The 21,464-nt window shown below is 54.1% G+C and overlaps 1 protein-coding gene across 3 annotated transcripts; it reads left to right on the top strand.

Annotated features, from left to right (window-relative positions):
- Nucleotides 1–2,427: 2,427 nt before the first annotated feature.
- Nucleotides 2,428–21,322, top strand: ELAVL3 (ELAV like RNA binding protein 3). 3 transcript variants are annotated; one of them, XM_021083878.2, is made up of 7 exons: nucleotides 2,428–2,877; nucleotides 11,074–11,290; nucleotides 11,636–11,739; nucleotides 15,131–15,284; nucleotides 15,436–15,661; nucleotides 16,711–16,749; nucleotides 18,834–21,322. In XM_021083878.2, exons 1-7 carry the CDS (start codon nucleotides 2,869–2,871, stop codon nucleotides 19,183–19,185), a joined length of 1,101 nt encoding a protein of 366 aa, XP_020939537.1. In that variant the 5' UTR covers nucleotides 2,428–2,868; the 3' UTR covers nucleotides 19,186–21,322. The 3 variants fall into 3 exon arrangements, with proteins under 3 accessions (XP_020939537.1, XP_020939538.1, XP_005654836.2); XM_021083879.2 differs by having other exon boundaries at nucleotides 11,071–11,290; XM_005654779.4 differs by having other exon boundaries at nucleotides 11,071–11,290; nucleotides 18,855–20,954.
- The last annotated feature ends 142 nt before the right edge of the window (nucleotides 21,323–21,464 follow it).

Here is a 21,464-nt window from a genome sequence, read left to right as displayed (position 1 = left end):
TATCCTTCCCCTAGGCCTGGATGATTGGGGAGGGCGGGCCCCTCTTCCTCTCCAACCTGGTCCCTTCCTGGGCAATGTGGACAAGGGCACATGCCGCTACATGCCGCAGAACAGCGCTCTTTCTTGCCCTTTTCTGTCAAACTCTTCTTTGTCTTGGCTACCTGGGCCTAGCAACCATAAACATCCTCTTCTCTGATAGAGTCAGATGCGGAAGATTGGGGGTCCTGACCGTCTCCCAGGACTCGGGATCCTCACTCCCTCTCTTAATCCCTCAGATTTCTCAGGGAGTAGTTTGGGAGATGTTCAGTAAACCCCTAAATAAGACATCTACAGCTGTGACAAGTGCCGTGCAGAAAATAGTGATTATGTTTCTGGGTCTGCTGTTTAGGTCGGTGGTCAGGGAGGGCCTCTTTGGGGAGGTGGCATTTGAGCACAGTCCAGAATGACAAAGAGGTTCCATCCGTGAAGAAAGCCGGGGGGAGGTAATCCCTGGCCGAAGGAACAGCCAGTGCCAAAGCCCCGAGGTAGAACGGGCTCGACTTGTTCCTGGAACAGGAAGCCGCAGGGGGTTGGGGAGTTGGCAGCAGCGGGGCGACTGCCCTGGCCCCATTTCCCGGAGGAGGATGCTGAGGCTGCCTCCTCCTCCTCCTGTGGGCCGCCAGGGACAGGGGCGGGGAACGATTTCAGGCCATGCAGCCGCCAGGTGGCGCGCAAGCCGCGTGGGCCCTAGTGGCCGCAACCACATGACTCTCGGGACCGCAGCCGCGAGCCCAGGCACGTGCTGGGAGGAGCCCTGTGGCGCCACTAGCAGATTGGCCCCGCTGGCTCCTCAGCAGCTCGTGGGGGCGGGGCTGCGGCTAGGCCTCATTTTATTATTCGGACCCCGGGCCACCCCAGCTGGGGACGAATGAGTCGGCAATGATGAGCGAGTCTGGCTGCTGAGGCCGCCCCCGCGAGCCTCTCCGCAAAGGCTCAGTCCCCTTCGCTATCCCTGCTCTACCGGGAGCCAGCAGTTTCCATGGGAACTGCAGCCGGGTCTGCGCGCCCAGGAGTAGACCCTTTCCCAACACTGGCACAGTTTCCAGGAGGGACAAGGGGTGAAGGAACAAGCCATCGCTCGGGGTCCCCACGGTCGGGAGCCAGGTAGCCCTGGCAAACCCAAGAGGGGCCAAACTGGAACCTGCAGCGCCACCACCCAGATTGCGCGGGCCGTTATGATTGGCCTTCCTTTTCCATCGGCGTAGCCGGGCTCTCTGCCGCGCGCGTTCCCATTGGCTCAATCTCGAAGGCATCTTTCCTCAATTGGTCCTCTTGAAGGCCATCTCTGATTGGTCAAATTAAGCTCTCCACGCTAGGTTTGAGGGTACTCTCGGACAGTGTGGAGCCTAAAAGGGCGTGCAGGGACGAGGATCTGGTTTAGACTGCGACTCTCCTGTTAGAAGACCCGGGCTACCCTTCCAGCCGCGCTGGGGCAGGGCCGTCGGATCGCTGTCTGTGGTGCTGAAGCCTCACTCGAAGGCGCCCCTAGTGCTCTACTGAGAACAACTCCTCGCGCCTTATGGCCGCACCGACAAAAACGTGCGATTGTGCCTGCGCTCCAAAGGAGATTGCGCCACCCTCTATCGCCTGAGATAAAGGCCAGATCCCCCTCTATCAGAGAGGTAACACAACTCTACAGGCGGACCAATCACAGGCCCCAGAAGCCAGGATATTTTCATGGAAGAACCATCCACTCGAAGTTTTGGGGGACCGAGGAGGACCTATGGTTTCCCGGGTCGGTAGGGGACCAGCGGGGTTTGCCTGGAACCCCAAACTTCATCCCCTTTGGAGCCGTGCTGCGTCCCGCTGCACTGTAGGGTGCCTATTACCCGCCCCCTCTTTTGAACCCTAGAGACACCTAGACCTCTCAAAATCCACAGGATCCCAATTCCTTATGCGAGCAGACTAGGTCCTAGCCCACTCACCCTCCTCCCTTGCTCTTGAGACTACACCTGTTGCCCTCCAAATCTGGGGACACGGGCTTCTGCCCATTGAAGTATTGAAGGATGAAATTCCTCATCCCTCTCCAGTCCTCTCCCGGGAACAGTACCTCCTGAAGGTAGTACAATAAGGCCCTCACCCTCTTTGCTCCTCCAGTTCCGGGTGCTGGGCAGAGGGGAACCCTTCCTGTCTTCTGGGCAGAAAGTCAGCCCAAGAAGGGGCTCTAACGCTGGAAGCAGGATACATGAGAGCAAAAGGCCCCAAACCTGGCAACCCGAGCCCCCAGGATGCGCTTTCTGCGAGTGCGGATTCCTGGTCAGCGCGCGCTCGCTTCCACCTGCCGCGCCGTCGGGCGCCGCGAGGAGGCGGGGCTCCGTTGCCACAGCCAATAAGAGACGCCGGCGCTAGCAGCTGCTGCTATAAAGGGCTGGGGGCGGCGGCGGCGCGGCCCAGAGCGCGGAGCGCGCAGCGCGGGCAGGAGGGAGGGAGGGAGGGCGGGCGAGGGGAGAGGACTGAACACCGGGGACTGGACAGGCCGGGCGGAGGGGCGGCGGCGAAAGGCAGAGCGCCGCGATCTCTGTCGGGAAGCGCAAGCTCCCCGGGCCCCGCGGGGCCGCGCAGGGGGCGTTCTCAATCCCGCGTCCGCTCCCTCTTTCCATCCCCTGCTGTCCGCAGGCCACCCCGGGGCCCGGTTATCCGCGCGCGCGTACCCGGGCTCGGGCCCGTCTCCGACCCTCGAGGGAGCCGCTGCCCTCACCGAGACCTCTGCAGCGGCCGCACCAGAGGCCGCCCGGGCAGGACCCCGGCGTGAGAATCGAGCGCCCCCCAAGGAGTGCACGACCCCCGGAGCCGCCCTCAACACGGACCGCGCCCGCCGGGCACACAAGAATGGTCACTGTAGGTATTCTCCTGTCGCTGAGAGGGAACCTGGTCGGAAAGTGCTTAGGCACAGGCTCCGAGGAGATGGAGATGGGGGGGTAGGACCAGGCCTAGCTAGGCCCGGGTGGGGGGGGGTAGGACCGAGCCTCGGGGCCTGAGAGTGGGCAGGACCGCGCCCAAAGTGCTGTGGGCGCTCAGAGTCTGGCGTGAGAGGCCTTAGGGAACCGAGTTGCGATTCGGGGGCCATCCTACGGCTCCCTGGGGACAGGTTGCCCCCCCTTCATCAGGCCTGATGGGGGAGGGGCCGCCGCGGCGGAGGAGGCATCCTCCATCCAGGCCCGGACCCAGCAGGCCTCCCAGGCAAACGCAGGGCCCCAGTCACTGGTGCTGGACCAGGATAAGGCGGCAAGTAGTCCCCAAGAGCCCCAGGGAAGGGGTGGCGTCGGATCGCGCGCCCTGGGCCTCGACCGCGCCCGGAAGCCGGGCGTCTTGTCCTCGAGCCCGTCGACCTTGCGGCAAGCGGGGAGGGGAGAGGAGGGGGCGCGCCCGGAGGCCCCGCGGGCCCGCCGCCACTGCCGCCGCGTCCCTTTGTTTCTCGGCGCTTCTTCGCGGGCCGTAGCCTCGCGCGGGCGCCTCAGGCTGCGGGGAGGGGGAGGGGAAAGGAGAGCCCGCGGGAGGGGGGGGGGGTGCTCCGCGGCTCCTGAGCCCCCGCCCCCCAGGGGATGGGGTAAGGGACTCAGGCAGGCCCCCTAGGCCATGTCTAGGCGACCCACCCCGCCAGAGCTCTGGGCCGCGGGGTGACCTTGAGAGCGCCCGCCCGCCTGCCGGCGCCACTCGTCCAGCGCCCGGTGCTTTCAGCAGCCACTGAGCTGGTCAGCTCCCGAGTGCGCAGCCACGCCCGACCACGCCCTTCCTAACCACGCCCCTGCCCCGCCCATCTAGGCCACACCCCGGGGGCCCCGAGGGCCCGGCCTCACCCGAGCCCTCGGATTTCCACTCCGCAGCCCAGGCGTATCACGGGGGCGGGGTTGGCCAAGCCTAGCCCCACCCCGGCTCCACCCCTGCCCCCACCGCGCGACTCCGCTCCCCGCGCCGCCGAGCGTCCTTTGTCTGGTCCCGGCGCCCGGGCCTCCTTCTTCCGCTCTTTCTGTTTCTCGGGTCTCTCTGTGTGTGTCTCTGTACACTGTGTCTCTTTCTGGACCTCTTTTTCGAGTAGTAGCGAGCATAGTGAGTGGAGGGATGCTTAGCACTCCCTTCGTGCCTGGGCCTCTCCCCTGCTGGATCCTGGGACCCGCCCACCTGGCTCTGAGAAAGGAGGCCTAAGAGAGGCCTGCTTTTTCTGCTGTGTGATTTCAGGCCTGCTTCTTCTTCCTGTGTGCCTCTCGCTGCTCACTCAAGTCCAGAAACGTGCATGAGGCCTCCTGCGGACTCTCAGTACCCCTACAACAGTCCAGCATCCATTGCTCTGATCTGTGCCCTCATTTGAAAAAGAGAAGCTAATGCACAAAAGGGAGAGGGTGTGGTCAGAGGTCACACAAGGGCCTTGAAGCTCTCAGAGTCCTGGTCACCTCTGATGAAGTGTGATCTGGCAGAGACCCACGATGGGGACAGACTGGGAAGAAGTGAAGGAATGAGTTGAGACAGTGAGGGCCCTATATGGAGGGAGAAGGGCCCAGAAGTAGGAGGCTCAATTAGCACCACGTGGTGGTCCAGCCTTACCATGCATAGCCATTCAATGCCCTATTGTCAGACAGTACCCAGGCATCTGTCACTATGACTAAGGCCAGAGGCACCACTGGGGACCAAGGGGGTCTGACACAGCAAGTGACCCCAGGTATGTTGACTGTGAAAACCATATATCACATGTATGTACAATGGTGCGTAAGAATCGGAGAAGGAGGGGGAGATAGAGAAGTGTTCAGAGGGGAGAGATGGGGGCAGAGGAGAAGAGAGAGAAACTGAGGGGAAAAGAAGGAAAGAGAAACAGAAAGGGAGAGACCCAGCAAGAGAGGTGGAGAGAGGAAGCAAAGGTTTCCTTGCTCCAACTCAGAGTCTGCCTCTCTGTCTTTGATCTGCCTTCCTCTCTTCTGACTTCACTTCTTCATCCCTGTCCTGGACAGCTCTCAAAGGTCCCTGTGTTCCCTGTGTCATCCTAGGCCATGCATTTGCTGTGGACTGAAGCAGGGCGGGTGTGGCCTCCACCAATCCGATCCCTATTAGCAGCTCAGCCGGCTCAGCCTTGGAGGAAATGCGACACTGATCCCTCTAAGCTCTGGCACAGATGGGAGGGAGATGGGGTGGTGGTGAAATTAGCAGGCTGGTCCTCAAGAACCTGAGTGGGAACCCCCAGTCACCTCTAAACCCCATCCCAGTTAAGGACAGCATTTCCAGAGGTGGAGAACCAGTAATCCTATAGGTTCTGGGGTCATCAGATCAAGAGGTCAAACCTAACACCATCACTGGCACTTCCCCCTGTCATCCTGGCAAGGCACAGGTCCCTTTCACCCTCAATTTCTCCATCTGAGAAATGGATATATCTCCAGCTTTCAGTGTGGTTGTGGGAAGGGAATGGAAACTGCATGTGTTCGGTGCCTGGCATGTAATAAGGCTGCCAAAATTGGAATCTGGTGTGTCCTGAAACAGTGGCTTGTGTACTGCTGACTGCTTTGCTGGCTCCCATAGCAGACATTATAAACCAATCACAGAACTCTAATTTACTAAGCCCAGACAGGAATGCAGACTCCATCTCCCCATACATGGAGGACCTCTGTGCCACATCTTTAGCGGTGCAACAGAAGCCCAGAGAGGCATGTTATTTTGGCCTTCTCATTAAGAGAGAGGGCTCTGGAGTCTAAATGCTGGATTTGAATTCTTGGTCCATCTTCTATATGCTACCCAACCTTGTGCAAAGCCCCCCTCTTTCAATGAGATTAAGTTTTCTCCTCTGTTAAATGGAGAAGAGTCCCATAACATTCATTGTTGGGAGAATTGCCTGGAAATTTTCACATAAAGAATTTTGTCTGGGAGTTTCCGATGTGGTGCAGTGGATTAAGAATACAACTGCATCAGCTCAGGTTGCTGCGGAGGTGCTGATTCCATCCCTGGCTGGGCACAGTGGTTTAAAGGATCTGGCCACAGGTGTGGCTCGATTCAGTCCCTGGTCTGGGAACTTCCATATGCCATAAGTGCAGCCATACAGTTAAAAAAATTAAATTGGCACATAGCAGGCCCTCAATACATGGCCATTTATTAGTAAAGTATTAATGTTACAAGATCAGGATGCAATATGTGGCCTGCACATTACTGCTTTATTTCAGACACCTGTGGCAGACACTGTTCATCCGTACAGTTTGTGTTCCTGGTGAGCCTGGATGTAGCTTCAGAATAATCCTCCAGGCAGCTCCCCAGACAGTCACTCCCAGCCAAATGGAGGTGCAGGGGTGTTGACCCTCTGCTATCCTGTAAATAAGAATAAATGGCTCAGCAGTAACGAACCTGACTAGTACCCATGACGACGGGTTCAATCCCTGGCCCTGCTCAGTGCGTTAAGGATCCAACATAGCCTTGTCCTGTGGTGTATATCACAGACATAGCTCGGCTCTGGCACTGCTGTGGCTGTGGTATAGGCCAGCAGTTACAGCTCCAATTCAACCCTTAGCCTGGGAATTTCCATATGTCTTGGGTGTGGCCCTAAGAAGAACCACCCCCCCAAAAAAAAAGTAAAGGAAGCAGAAACCCAAAGAAGACCTAAGATTATCCCTGAGGACATACAGCTCTAAGGTGGCAGAGCTGCCCCAAATATATTGGCCAGTCATTAAAAACAGCTCTGAAATCCAACACATCCACGTTTGAAATAGAGTTCCCCATTCATATCACCCAGCATCTCTAAGCTGTTTCCTGTGTGTTGTCATCTTTCAAAAGCTGTTGGGAGAGGGAGTTCCCTTTGTGGCTCAGAGGTTAACAAACCCAACTAGGATCCATGAGGATGCGAGTCTGATCCCTGGCCTCGCTCAGCGGATTAAGGATCTGGAGTTGCCGTGAGCTGTGGTGTAGGTTGCAGATGCGGCTGGGATCTGGCATTCCTGTGGCTGTGGTGTAGACTAGCAGCTATAGCTCCAATTTGACCCCAAGCCTGGGAACTTCCACATGCCACGGGTGTGGCCCTAAAAAAAAAAAAAAACCAAAAAAGGAAAAAAGCTGTTGGGAGAAATAAGTGAAATGATGCCTTGCAGCACTTCACACAGTGCCTGGTACCTGACTCGATAGGTGTCAATGGAGCCAGATGATTGATAACATCAGGAGGCATATCTATTGGACATGACAAGCTACTTTCATTTCCCGTGACTATGTCTATGGCAGACATGGCTAACGGACCCCAGAATGCTTTCCAGCCACACCTACAATTCGCTTTAGATCATTCTCTGGTCACTATCAGTAATTTGGAGTTCGCAACAAAGTGGAGGAGAGGTCCAGAAGTGTTAAGTAGCCTTCCTGAGGACACACAGCTGGGAAATGTTAGAGCCAGCACTAGTCTTGATTGTCAGTGGAAGTTAGAAATACAGACTCTCAACCAGAAAAGCTCATGTACAGATGAGCTTCACCATTTATAGGCTGCATAATCGCCGGTAATTTTTCAAACGTCTCTGAATATCAATTTCCTCATCTGTTGTCTTAGTCAGCTCGGGCTGACTAAAATACCATAAACTGGGTAGCTCAAACAGCAAACATCTATTTCTCATAATTCTGGAGGCTGGGAAGTCCAAGATCAAGGTGTGAGCTGATTCAGTTCCTGGTGAGTGCCTGCTTCCTGGTTGGCAGACAAGCCGTGTTATCACTGTGTCCTCACATGGTGGAGAGAGAAATCATCTCTCTCCTGTCCCTTTTTATAAGGCTCCACCCTCATGACCTAATTACATCCAAATACCATCACATCGGGGATGAGGGTTTCAGCATATAAATTTGGAGGGACATAAGGATTTAGTCCATCGTGTCTGTGGAGTGGGAAGAAATAAAAAAAACCCTCTTTTCAGAGTTGTTGTGAAGAAGAAACACTGTCTGCAGACAGCTTTGCTCTGTGCCTGGCACACAGTATGCCCAATATTTGGGAACAATTATGTTACTGCATTTTGGTGCAGGGATGGCTGAGATGATGTGTACCTGCTGGCTCTTTCTGTGGCCAAAACAGACATTGCTAATCAATTACAGTGGTCTTTCCACTGCTGAAACTGAATATGACTTTAAATCCTTCCTAATTCATACTTCTAGGAAGACCCTACCAATCTATTAACCAACTTTGCCATAGGAGAAGACTTAAAGAAATGCCAGCCACTTTACCTTCCCGTCCCTGTGGCACACAATACCAATCAAGCCCAGCCCAGATGTGGCTTTAAAATTCTTCTCTACATGGCCGTTAAAAAAGCCATTATTGGGAGTTCTCTTCATGGCTCAGCAGTTAATGAACCGACTAGGATCCACAAGGAGGCAGGTTCGATCCCTGGCCTTGTTCAGTGGGTTAAGGATCTGGCCTTGCTGTGAGCTGTGGTGTAGGTCACAGACACAGCTCAGATCCCATGTTGCTGTGGCTGTGGTGTAGGCCAGCAGCTGGAGCTCCGATTCGACTCCTAGCCTAGGAACTTCCACATGCCATGGGTGTGGCCCTAAAAAGACAAGAAAAAAAAAATTAGCCATTATTAATTGTTTTTGAGTTTTCAGCAAAGTGAACCACAGCAAATCCAAGGACATACAGTGATGAGCTGTCAGAATGGTACCTGCCTGATTGACTGTCATAGTCAGAGAATGAAAGAGTAGTCTTCAGGTCTAGACAGGTCTGCATTTGCCTTTCAGGGCCATCACTGATATGCTGTGTGACTTCAACATGTTCCTTAACATCTCTGAGCCTCAGATTGCTCATTTGTCATAGCCTACATTAACTTCTACCTGAGCCTTTGTGTGAATTATATTTTTAAAAAGCATATTTTGGGGGAGTTGCCTGGTGGTCTAGTGGTTAGGTCTCTACATTTTCACTGCTATAGCCCAGGTTCAATACCTGGTCTGGGAGCTGAGATATTACATCAAGCCACATCAAGCCACTGCACACATATCCAAAAAAAAATGTATAAAAGCATATTTTTCTTGAACATAGAGGTCAAAAATTCTAAACAAAGAACCGTCAAAAAACATGGCAAATCAGAAGTTCCCTTGTGGCTCAGCAGGCTAGGGATCCAGTGCTGTCACTGCTGTGGTGAGGGTTCCATCCCTGGCACAGAAACTTCTGCATGCTGTGAGTGTGGGGGGAAAAATTCTTTTTTTTTTTTTCAGTCTTTTTTTCTTTATAGGGCCGCACCTGTGGCATATGGAGGTTCCCAGGCTAGGGGTCTAATTGGAGCTGTAGCTGCTGGCCTACACCACAGCCACAGCAACACCAGATCCTTGACCCACTGAGTAAGGCTAGGGATCAAACCCGCAACCTCATGATTCCTAGTCGGATTCATTTCTGCTGCACCATGATGGGAACTCCAAAAAATTCTTTTTTTATTTTTTATTTTTTGCAAATCAAATCAAGCAATGTAGGAATTCCTTTGTAACACAGTGGGTTAAGGATCCAGCACTGTCACTGTAGCGGCTGGGGTTGTTACTATGGCACAGGTTCAGTGCCTGGCCCAGGAACTTCCACAAGCCACAGGCATGGGGAAAAAAAAAAATCAAACAATGTATATAAACAAAACTGCAACATGACCAACTTTAGCTTAGGAAAGTTAACTTAATGTAATCAATGATATTAACACATTAAAGCAAAAAATCATTTCAATAGATGTAGAAAAAGACATTCAATAAAATTCAATATCCATTCTTTAAAAAAAATTTTGTAAAAACATAAACTTTTTAAAAAAGAAACAAAAATTTAAAAATATCTTGTTATGGAGTTCCCTTTGTGGCGCAGTGGTTAACGAATCCGACTAGGAACCATGAGGTTGCGGGTTCGGTCCCTGCCCTTGCTCAGTGGGTTAAGGATCCGGTGTTGCCGTGAGCTGTGGTGTAGGTTGCAGACACGGCTCGGATCCTGCATTGCTGTGGCTCTGGCGTAGGCCGGTGGCTACAGCTCCGATTCGACCCCTGGCCTGGGAACCTCCATATGCCGCGGGAGCGGCCCAAGAAATAGCAACAACAACAACAACAAAAAAAAAAAGACAAAAAAAAAATAAATAAATAAATAAAAATATCTTGTTAGAAAAAAATAAAAATAAAAATATCTTGTTAGGATACAAGAAATAAAATTAACCATTCTTAACTTGATAAAAGCCATCTACAAAATATAGTAAACATCACATTTAGTTATGAAATGTTTAAAGCAAGAATACATACGCCACTATCACATTGTAACCTCTGCAATAAGAAAAATAAATAACAGGTAAAGATTGGAGATAAAGGAATAAAACTGTCATATTTGCAGATGTTTTTATGTTATACATAAAAAACCCAAAATAGCTCAGTGGAAAAAACTTTGGGAAGTAAATGCCTAGTTGGAAAATTATGCATGCAGCAAAAGTAATATTAATATATTTAGGATAGGAATTACCTTTGGTGGGAGGAAGGAAATATATGGTCAGGGATGGGATTATGAAGGCTTCAAAGCTAACAAAAATGTTTAAATTCTGGAGTTCTCATCGTGACACAGCAGAAACAAATCCAATAGAAACCATGAGGTTGTAGGTTTGATCCCTGGCCTCACTTAGTGGGTTAAGGATCTGGCATTGCCATGAACTATGGTGTAGGTCGCACACGTGGCTCAGATCTGGTGTTGCTGTGGCTGTGGCATAGGCTGGCAGCTGGACCTCCAATTAGACCCCAGCCTGGGAACCTCCATATGCCGTGGGTGGGGCCCTAAAAAGCAAAAAAAAAAAAAAAAAAGTTTAAATTCTTATTTTGAGGACAAAAGTATTCATTTCATTATGCTAAAAATGCAGGCATGTTTTAGACAAACAGGCAAACATCCATGTAAATAGACATGTGGCATTTATATATGTATTATTTCACAGTAAAACCACATGTAAAGTGCTCAAGCAGTGGAAGGGACTATAAGAATAAAATCTCCACCACATGTTCAAGCCCATATCAGACTTGACAGATCTATCACCACGGAGCCCCTCCTCACTCCCACTGGTCCCTGGTGTAGGGACTGGGCCGTGAGCAGGTGCGGCCTGTTGTCTTCAGCAGATACTCGGGGCTATGGAGTCTCAGGTGGCGGGGGGCCCAGCCGGCCCGGCCCTGCCCAACGGGCCACTCCTTGGGACAAACGGAGCCACTGATGACAGCAAGACCAACCTCATTGTCAACTACCTGCCCCAGAACATGACCCAGGATGAGTTCAAGAGCCTCTTCGGCAGCATTGGCGACATTGAGTCCTGCAAGTTGGTTCGGGACAAAATCACAGGTGTGGCTGCTGGCAGGTGGGGGCGGGGGTAGGGGACAGAGGTGGTAGCTTCAGGAGTACAGGTGTGGTGTGGAGACAGGTGTGACCCCAGATAGGAGGTGATAGGGGCTAATGGAACCCTGGGGGAGTCTGTGGTGTGATGGGGAGACAGGTATGACCCCAGGTGGAAGGTGATGGGAGCAGGTGGGTCCCTGAGGGGTCTGAGGTGTCCCGGGGACAGGGTGGTAGGGGAACAGATAAGGGTGTAATCTTAGTTCTCATAACCTTGAGGGTGGTAGTCAGCCCCTCAGGCCTGGGTCTGGGAGGACTCTGGCAGGGAGGTCATCGTCCTGGTCCTGCCTGCAGGGCAGAGCCTCGGCTACGGGTTTGTGAACTACTCTGACCCCAACGATGCAGACAAAGCCATCAACACCCTCAACGGCCTCAAACTGCAGACGAAGACCATCAAGGTCAGCGCCCTCATTCCCCGTCCCTGTGACTTCCCATCTAGATGTGCTCATTTCCTCTTTATTACCTGGACTGACCTTCACTGCCACCCAACCGCCAAGGCCTTACCTCCCTAGACACTGCTACTGCCATCCGTCCTCCTCCATGGCTCATCCCCTAAGGGGTTCAATCACTCCCCAAAAGCATTCTGAATGTTGGGGATGCAATGGCTTCGCCTCCCTGAACCTCAGTTTCCTCACTTGTCAATTGGGAGATGATCAGTCTTACATTATCTGGCCACTCAAAGAGTCAGCCAAGCCCTGGAAGTACCCACCCCCTTAGCAGTAGGAGAAAGTGACCAGGGTCCAGTGGGCAACCCCCTGCCTGCCTTTGTCATGGAAATGGGGGAGGGGTGGGGCCCATCTGCCATCTGGAGACTAACTAGGGTCTAGGAGGGTGGGATTAGGGGTGGGCCCCTCCCCCACCTTTGTGCAATGCCCCTCCCCCCATGACCTCCCCTCTCAGCAGCTGCAGCTGGGACCCTGCAGCCCAAGTTCCCTGGGGGGGGATCTCCATGGAAACTCCCTCTCTAGGTTCGCCTGGGGGGGTGTCTGGACTCCGCCCCACAAATCTGCTCCTGAATCCTGGGGGAGGCTGGGTTGGGGAGGATGCCCATCTGGCCCCCACTTCACCATGGGAACAGAGGTGCAGGAATCTTACCCTCTCCCTGATGGGGAGGCCAAGGAGCGCCTGATGGATCCCTCCACATCAAGTAGACCCAGAAGCCCCCCAGGCGTGAAGGTGGACCCTAGTGATGAAATGACCCTGAGGGCCACTGTGTGTGACGGGACAGTATTTGTGGGTCCCCATGGCTATGTGAGTGGCTGACATCCTTTGAGTCTGGCTATTATAGACTCTGGGTGTGTCATTAAGTGCCTATGAGATGTAGTGTTTATTTGACAGGGCTTTGTGACACACTGCAACTCCAGCTGTGACCTCATGGGGCTGAGTGGGTGTGTCTGGCTGTGACAGAGTGTTTGTATAGCATAGTGAAGTTGTGTGGGTGTGTCTACCTGTACCCCATTCAGGGTGGAACATATGTAACACTGAGGGCTTGTGTGGTATTGTGACAGGTGTGTTGCTCTGTGACTTAGTGTGATAATCCAAGACCCCCAGAGTTGCTGTGAATGTGGCAGTGGCCTGGTGTCACCATCCTGCTGGTGTAGTCACCATGGTTATGTAGTGGGTATCTCAGTGAGGCCGTGTGTGTGTGTGTGTGTGTGTGTGTGTACACCGGGACAGCAGTGTTGTGTGGTTGGTCCTGACTAGGTTTTCCAGCAGATTCTGCCCGTGATATTTCCAGCCACCTGTCGTGTGCCAGGTCCCATCCAGGTGAGGAAGTGGGGGAGGAGCCCATACCTGTGAGGGACCTGGGTCAGCCCACATCTTGGAAGAATGAGACAGGCTCCTGAAGATGACCCCTGACCCCAAAGGCCCACCTAGGAACTCAGCTCCAATCCATCAGCAAGTCCTCACCCCTCAAAACTCACAGCCCCATGGGCAGAGGGAGAGTAGAAACTGTCATATACATGACCGTGGGTTTTAATTATTACAGAAATAATAGCAGCTGTGGTGTTTGTCGTTTTTTCTGGAGGACCCCAGGTGCGCACAATTGCATCAATTAGAATCCCCCTACTCCCACCCCATGAGCACCCTCACCCCCATCCACCCTTGGCCCAATTTATTCACTTTGTTAGGTTTTTAATTAGTTATTTCTAACGAAGCAATATGCCCTCATAACACACAGCCCCAAACAAAAGCCAGACCCTTGACAGTGACCCCTATCTACCCAGAGGTTAATTTGGAAGAAAGAGAAAATAGACATCGACAGAAATAAGAGAAAGGAGTTAATTCCACCTCACACCCCCCACCCCACCCCACCCCTGCCTCTGCCAGCTCTAAGTCACCCTGTTACTGTTTGGGGGTGGGCCCTCCAGACCGCGTTGCCAGGACACTGATAAACACACAATGAGATGGGGTCACACAATACTCGCTGCTCTGTAAATGGACTTTTCTTTCCCCCACTTTACAATACTCACCACTGTTTCTGGGGAAATAAATATACATGTCCACCATTTTTTAAACAGCTGCAGAGAGTTTCATTGTTGGGCTGGACCATAATTACTGACATGAATCGAAGGATCGAACTGAAACGTGTCTAATTCACAACTGAGAGAAGTGCTCTGAGAGAGAGAAATGGGGCTAAGGGTGGAGGACGGGCCAAATTCAGATGAGAGAGGACAGGGAGGATATTGACCTGGAGAAGAAAGGTGAGGAAGAGTTGCAAGCCCAGAGAAACAGCAAGTGCAAAGGCCCTGAGGGGGGCACACAACTGGTGTGTCTGGGGTACATGGAAGAGGCCTATATGCCTGGAACAGAGATATTGAGGGGGACACTGCACAGAGATGAGGGGAGGCAGGTGATGGGGCAGGTTATGCAGGACCTTGTGGGCCATAGGAAGCATTTTAACACTGAGGAAGGTGGGAGCCACGGAGGTTTCTAGGCAGAGGGATGTGACCTGGTTCAAATGCTCCCAGGTGCCCCCTGGCAGCTGTAGGGTGAACAGCCTGCAGAGGCCGAGGGTGGGGCAGGGGAATCAGCACTGGTCTGAGTGGGCAATGGGAGGGCAGTGGAAGTGGGGAGATGTGTGTTAATGCTGGATGAGGAAGGTGAAGCTGACAGAATGGATGTTGGTTGGATGTAGGTGTGATAGAGGCCTCGAGGACAACCACAGGCTGGGGACCTGAACACCCAGGAGGACAGAACTGCCATGACTAGGCAAGCTGGGGTTGCTGAGTGTGACGCTTCAGGAGGCCTCCTTGTGGGGTGCCCGGAGGTGTCACATAGGTGTGCAGCTCCAGGGAAAGGCCCATGTTGGGGACAGACATTTGGCAGTTGTCAGGGTGGAGCTGGGGGCCAAAGATCTGAGGAACCCAGTGTAGTTGGGAAGAGAAAGGGCCTGCATCCCAGGTTCACTTTCCAAAGGAGTGGGTCTTGTCAATGCTGTTGATAGTATGTCTAGCCTGAGAACATGAGCTAAAGAGGTGAGGGTCCCTGAGGTGCCCAGAGAGACATGTGACCCTAGAAGCACAGTTCCTTTGACCTCATCAGATGACCAACCCTCTCTCACTGCTCTATGCAGGCCAGGCCACGTTGTCTGGGCCACGGCCATGTCCCCTCCCTCAAGCCCTGTTCGACCCCACCCACCACCCATGGTGACTACTCGAAGTTTTTACTGAGTAAACAGATGAGGGATTTGTGCCTCTCAGTGGCGGTTTGGATGTGGCCTCACCCTCCCCATCTGTGAAATGGCTCTTGCCCTCACCCCTGTCCGCCTGACCCCCCCTCCCTCAGGTGTCCTACGCCAGACCCAGCTCTGCCTCCATCCGGGATGCAAACCTGTACGTCAGCGGGCTCCCCAAGACCATGAGCCAGAAAGAAATGGAGCAGCTCTTCTCCCAGTACGGCCGCATCATCACTTCTCGCATCCTGGTGGACCAGGTCACAGGTCAGGCTGCTGGGGAGGGCACACTTGGCGGGAGCGCTGGGCAAAGGCACTGAGGAGGGACAAGAATGGAGAAACCGGAAATGGCGGTGGCGAGGGGGCGGGGTCACGCAGGAGGGGGCGAGACCCTCATGACGTCCTCCCGCCCTGGCAGGTGTCTCTCGGGGTGTGGGATTCATCCGCTTTGACAAAAGGATTGAGGCCGAGGAGGCCATCAAAGGACTGAACGGGCAGAAGCCGCTGGGCGCGGCCGAGCCCATCACGGTCAAGTTTGCCAACAACCCAAGTCAGAAGACCGGGCAGGCCCTGCTCACTCATCTCTACCAGTCCTCAGCCCGGCGCTACGCAGGCCCCCTGCACCATCAGACACAGCGCTTCCGGTGAGCCCCTGCTGCTCCCTGCCCTCCAGATGCCCCAGCTGCTAGCCGCGTGCCCTAGGCTAGTAGCTGTCCTCCCGAACCCCACCCCATTCCCACAAGGGAGACACCAGGACGGTGCCCACTCTGAGGCTTCTGAGGGCAGCAAAGACGAAACATGGGGGCGTGTGAGGCCAGCTGAGGCCAGGCCCTTGTATAGGGCAGGTGCTCAGTGTGTGCCCTTCACTGTGGCATTATTGGCGTCAAGAGTTTTAGAATTAGGAGTTCCCGTCGTGGCTCAGTGGTTAACAAATCCGACCAGGAACCATGAGGTTTGGGGTTCGATCCCTGGCCTTGCTCAGGGGGTTAAGGATCCGACGTTGCCGTGAGCTGTGGTGTAGGTTGCAGACGCGGCTTGGATCCTTGCAGCTGCAGCTCTGACTTGACCCCTAGCCTGGGAACCTCCATATGCTGCGGGATCGGCCCAAGAAATGACAAGAAAAAAAAAAAAAGTTTTAGAATCACCTGACGGGGTCCAGCCCTGACTGCCCCCTTGTTTCTTGGATACAAGGCGCCGGCTGCCTGAACCTCAGTTTCTTCAGCCACGTTCCATGAGGGCTCCCTGCAGGCCAGGTACCCTTACTTTTTCTGCACAGCAACCCCGTGAGAGTGGAGCTTTTCTTGTCCCCGTTTTTACAGACGGTGACCCTAAGGCTTAGAGCAGCGTTGTCCCTGCTGGTCCAGGCAATGTGGAGAAGAGACTCCAAAGTTCCCTTCTGGGGACCCAAACCCTGGGTGGGAGGGGGCAGTCAAGCACGGTTGGGTGGCCAGGAGAAGGAGGATGAGGACGCCGGGGCAGTCTGAGCAGTGGCAGGGCAGGCAAGAGGCGGTGCCCGAGCCACCACGGTTCCGTGCCAGGCGGTGTCCAGCCGGGCGGGGAGCAGGCGGGCGGGGGCAGGGCTGGTGCTGCTGGACTGTTAGGTGGGGGCGGGGATGGCAGGCTGACTGCCGGGCGTCACAGCCTGGGGGGTGTGCCCAGAAACCACCAGTGACCACCTCTTCCGCCTCCACAGGCTCGACAATTTGCTCAACATGGCCTACGGAGTCAAGAGGTAATAGTGCCCCCGCCCCGCTGCCCCCAGCCCCTCGACATTCCTCCTTGGACCCTTGCCCGGATGGACCCCTCCCCCACTTCACTACCAGGACTGAGCATGGCCATTAAGAGATTTGCCAGGGGTTCCCTTTGTGGCTTGTCAGATTAAGAACCCAGCTAGTATCCATGAGGACATGAGGATGCAGGTTCGATCCCTGGCCTCACTCAGTGGGTTATGGATCTGGCGTTGGGACAAGCTGTGTTGTAAGTCGCAAATAAGGCTTGGATCCAGTGTTGCTGTGGCTGTGACCAGCAGCTGCTGCTCAGGTTCAACCCCTAGCCTGGGAACGTCCACATACCACAGGCGTGACCCTAAAAAGAAAAATAAAATAAATTTTTTAAAAAGAAAAAGGGAGTTCCCTTCCTGGCTCAGCGGAAATGAACCTGACTAGTATCCATGAGGACATGGGTTCGATCCCTGGCCCCACTCAGTGGATTAAGGATCCAGCGTTGCCGTGAGCTACGGTGTAGGTCACAGACATGGCTCGGAGCCAGCATTGCTGTGTGGCTGTGGCATAAGCCGGCAGCTGCAGCTCCCATTTAACCCTAGCCTGGGAACTTCCATATGATGTGAGGGGGCCCTAAAAAGACAGGAAAAGAAAGGAAGGAAGGAAGAGGAAAGAAGGGAGAGAGAGAGAGTTTTGGGGGACTATCAAAGAGTGACTATGAAACATGGCCCAGGGGGCCCTGCCTGTGGCCCTCCCCATCCCAGTGAAAAGTCTGCAGTCTTGACTGGGTTACAGCTACGCCCCCACTGGCCACTGTTGATCATCTTTGCTGAGAGTCACAGAATGCCCCCTTCTGCCTCGTAGTTGAGGTTGAACCTTGAGGCCCCCCCAGTATGTTGTCCATGTTCCTGACCTTGTGAAGGTCCCCATGTTTATAGCATCAAGAGCTGCTGAGCACATGTTGAGTGCCAGGCACTTGGCTTGTGGGAATCAAGTGTGGCCTGACCTGGTACCTGGTGGAGATGGAATGATGCTGACTGAGCCCAGTGCTTGGCACACAGTGCCTGCTCGCTTAGTAAAAGGCAGTGGCTCTTGCAATTATTATTACTGCCATTATTTATTTCAGTCCAGAGGAGAAGGAGACAGATGATCAGTGGTCTGGGCTGCAAAGGGAGCAGGAGACAGATGATGGGGACCCAGTGGAGACATCACTCAGGAGACAGGGGCAGAGCAGAACTGGTGTTCCTGGCAGCAGGAACAGCTTGTGCAAAGACTGGGAGGAGGAAGCAAACCCAGAGATCAAATGAACAGCTCAGGCCCTTTGGGTTCGGGGGTCCTGAGTTGAGTGGAGGAGCCTCAGGAAGGCGTGGCATCAGTTCTGTCCTTTCACTCATTTCTTCACTCTGCAAACCCCTCCCAAGTGCCTACTGATGCTGCTGGAAGTTGTTCTAGGCTGGGATACCCAGAAAACAAAACCTTGCAGGGAAGAAGGAGCCAAGAATAAATATCCGATTTAAATTAATCCGATTTAATTTAAAGGCCGGAGAGGGCCAGAGGGAGGAGGTGGCCACTTTGTGAGTCAGCATAGGCTGCCCCGAGGAGGTGATAGCTGAGACCTGAGGGAGGCACTTGAAGGCCACTTTTGCACCCTGGTTCTGGCGCTGCCCTTCTGGGTGGGCCTGTTCCTGGCAGGGTGGCCAGTGGAGCAAAATGGGGCAGGGTTGGGGGATGGGGTCTGAGGGGGCACAAAGGCAGGAGTTGGGTGAGAAGAGGTGCTGAGGGGTGGGGAAGGGGTCAGGGTTGACAGGGCCAAAGACCAGGTAGAGCCCAAGGTCACCGGGTCAGGGGGTACATCAGGGCTCAGGGCAGGATCGTGGGTGAGGACCTAACATTCAGGGAGGGTCAGAGGTCAAGACAGGGCTACAGGTCAGGAGGAAGCTCTGAGGCTGATGTCTCAGAGTGGCTCAGAGTGTGGGTCTTCAGGTGGGGTCACGGAGGTCAAGGGGCCTTGGCAGGGTCACACAGTCCCAAAGTCGCTGCATGCTCAGGGGGCATGCCGGGGGTCAGGGCAGAGCCCGCGTGACCCCCAAAGTAGTCCCCTGTCGCTCATCGCCAGGTTCTCACCCATCGCCATCGACGGCATGAGTGGCCTCGCGGGTGTGGGCCTGTCCGGGGGTGCGGCGGGCGCCGGCTGGTGCATCTTCGTGTACAACCTGTCTCCGGAGGCGGATGAGAGCGTGCTATGGCAGCTATTCGGGCCCTTCGGGGCAGTCACCAACGTCAAGGTCATCCGCGACTTCACCACCAACAAGTGCAAGGGCTTCGGCTTTGTCACCATGACCAACTATGATGAGGCGGCCATGGCCATCGCCAGCCTCAATGGCTACCGTCTGGGTGAGCGCGTGCTGCAGGTGTCCTTCAAGACCAGCAAACAGCACAAGGCCTGAGCCACCGCCGCCCTCCCCACCCTCCCCGGGCAGCAGAGACAGAGAAAGAGAGAGAGAGAGAGAGAGAGAGAGAGAGAGAGAGAGAGGGGCCCGAGAGAGACAGCGCAGGCAGACCACGGACGGCAGGAGGGCCTCGCGTCCCTGCAGAAGCCACAGGGTGAGCAATTGGTGGGAAGGTCTGCAGGGAATGGGGGGGTGCCTGGGGGTCCCCCACCCTGTCCTCCTGCCCCCCTTTCCCCAGGCTGGGCTGTTCACTCTCTCGTCTTGGTTTTGTTCATGGCGAAGGTTTTTGTTTCCTTTTTCGGCTAAAGTGAAAGCAGAGATGTGCCCCCAGCCCACCCTCAACCACCCTCCATGGATGGCTTGGGGGGGCACTGGGGGTGCCCTCCCAGGCCCCCAGGCCCAGGTCTCCCCAACACCTAGGTGAGCCTGAGAAGGGGGAACAGGTTTAAAAATCCCCAAAAAAGTGAAATATAGAGGGGTGTGGGCATCCCTGGCCCAGAGGCCCCTCAGTGGAATGAGGAGCAGGGGGAGGGGCTGGAAACAGAAACAAAATGAAAAAAAAAGGGGGGGGTGGGAGGGGAAGAAAACTCTATTTTTGTAAAAAGGGAAAAAAGACCTCGTGGAGAATTTTTACTGGGGATTCTTGAACTTGAAAAAAAAAAAAAACCACAAAAAAAGATAAAAAAAAAAAAAAGAAAATATTTTGGCAGGTTATGTTTACCACCTGGGGCAGGGACAGGGAGCAGGACTTAGGGGCTGAGGGTCCACAGGGCCAGAGAAACACAGCCACGCAAAGACACGCAGGGGCACGCCCACACACACACCCCCTTCCCCAGGGACACACAACAGCACAGACGGACCCAGAGATATGCCTCAGGAACTCCTTGGCCCAACTCACACATGCAGACAAACACGTGGATAAACACAGAAGACCAGAGAGCCTGGGGCTACATGAATGTGGCCACAGTGAACGTGGACATGGGCAAATGTGGCTGGGGATAGAGGTGGCCACGTGCACATGTGGACCTGGGAACGTTTTCGCACGTGGCCATGTGAAAGTCGGACAGATGCATTTGGACACACATCTAGACACCCAGTCACACAATCACAACACCCAGGGACACACAGACATGCCCATAGCATCCCTCAGGCCCAGGCGAGAGGTCACAGCCCAGATCCCAGCCCAGTCCATAGCCCATTTTGTCCCGCAAGGGCCCCTTCTCCTGGCGCTCAGCCCCACTCACCCCTGCCCCAGGTTCTCTGCAGAGCTCTCTCCTGGCTCCTCAGTGGTCCCTGCCACCCACAAACACAGGCATTCACACACAGCGTCCATGCATCCAGACACACGATACCTCGTTCCCCTTTCGGCGTCATGGTGGGCTGGACGCAGCCCCCCCAATACTTGAGGCCAAAGGACCCACCCCCTCACCCCACCCCTGGGGCTGAGCCTCCCTGGGCCAAGGCTCTGGCCCATGAAGCCAAGGGGGAGGCCCAGCCTGGGCCTCCCGGCTCCAGGGGCTCCCCAGCAGCAAGCACCCACCACTCCCTGCCAGGCCCAGGGTGGACGGGCCCAGGGGCCCAGCCCCACGTTCCCTTCCCATCCACTCGTCACCCCCTTTGAGTTTGTTGGGTTTTTCTGTCTTTCCAGATTGGTGAGGGCAGTGGATACAGCCCCCATCCTGAGCCCTGGTCTTGGCTTTTGTTTGGACTTTCCATCCCCCTAGTTTTCATCCTTTGTTTTAAGGAAAAAAAAAAAAAAAAAAAAAGTCCAACAGAAGCCAAAGGCCGGAGCCACCTGGAGCCCTCGCAGCCCCCCACCCCCTGAAGTGGGCCCAGTCAGAACCAAGAATTGCAAACCCCGATTTCAGCCTCAGTTGCCCTTCCTCCAGTGTCCCTGCGTTTGGTGTCTGGCCATGGCCCCATCTGGCTGCCCAGCTCTCTCTCCCCCACCCCTCCCGGTGTTGTTATTAAACGTCTGTGGAGCTTCTGCTGCAAGGAACAAAAAGAAAAAAAAAAAAATCAAAAAAGCGACAAAAAAAAAAAAAAATACAGAAGAGAAAAAAAGCGACAAAAAAAGGAAGAGGAAAAAAAAACCACACACAGAAGAGATTAAAAAAAAAAAAAAAAAAAAAAAGACATAAACTGGCACCAGTTAACTTTCTTGTACTTTTTTGCCGAATTGAGCTTCTTGTAGTTTTAACTTATTGCTATGTTAACTATTTATCCTCCTTGTTGCCCTGTAAGGACATTTGTGTATATTTCTGTTCCTTCATCCA

This window comes from Sus scrofa, chromosome 2 (genome assembly GCF_054392235.1).
Source record: "Sus scrofa isolate SSC_HxYL_T2T_F1_AM1 chromosome 2, Sscrofa_HxYL_maternal_Yorkshire_Landrace_v2.0, whole genome shotgun sequence".
NCBI classification, from domain to species: domain Eukaryota; kingdom Metazoa; phylum Chordata; class Mammalia; order Artiodactyla; family Suidae; genus Sus; species Sus scrofa.
Note: the sequence above shows the minus strand (reverse complement) of the source record. Positions and strands in the feature narration are given on the sequence as shown.

Coding starts and splice junctions, on each gene's coding strand:
- ELAVL3 (XM_021083879.2), top strand. Junction 15,662..16,710: donor CATCAGACACAGCGCTTCCG/GTGAGCCCCTGC, acceptor CCGCCTCCACAG/GCTCGACAATTTGCTCAACA. Junction 16,750..18,833: donor ATGGCCTACGGAGTCAAGAG/GTAATAGTGCCC, acceptor CCCCCAAAGTAG/TCCCCTGTCGCTCATCGCCA.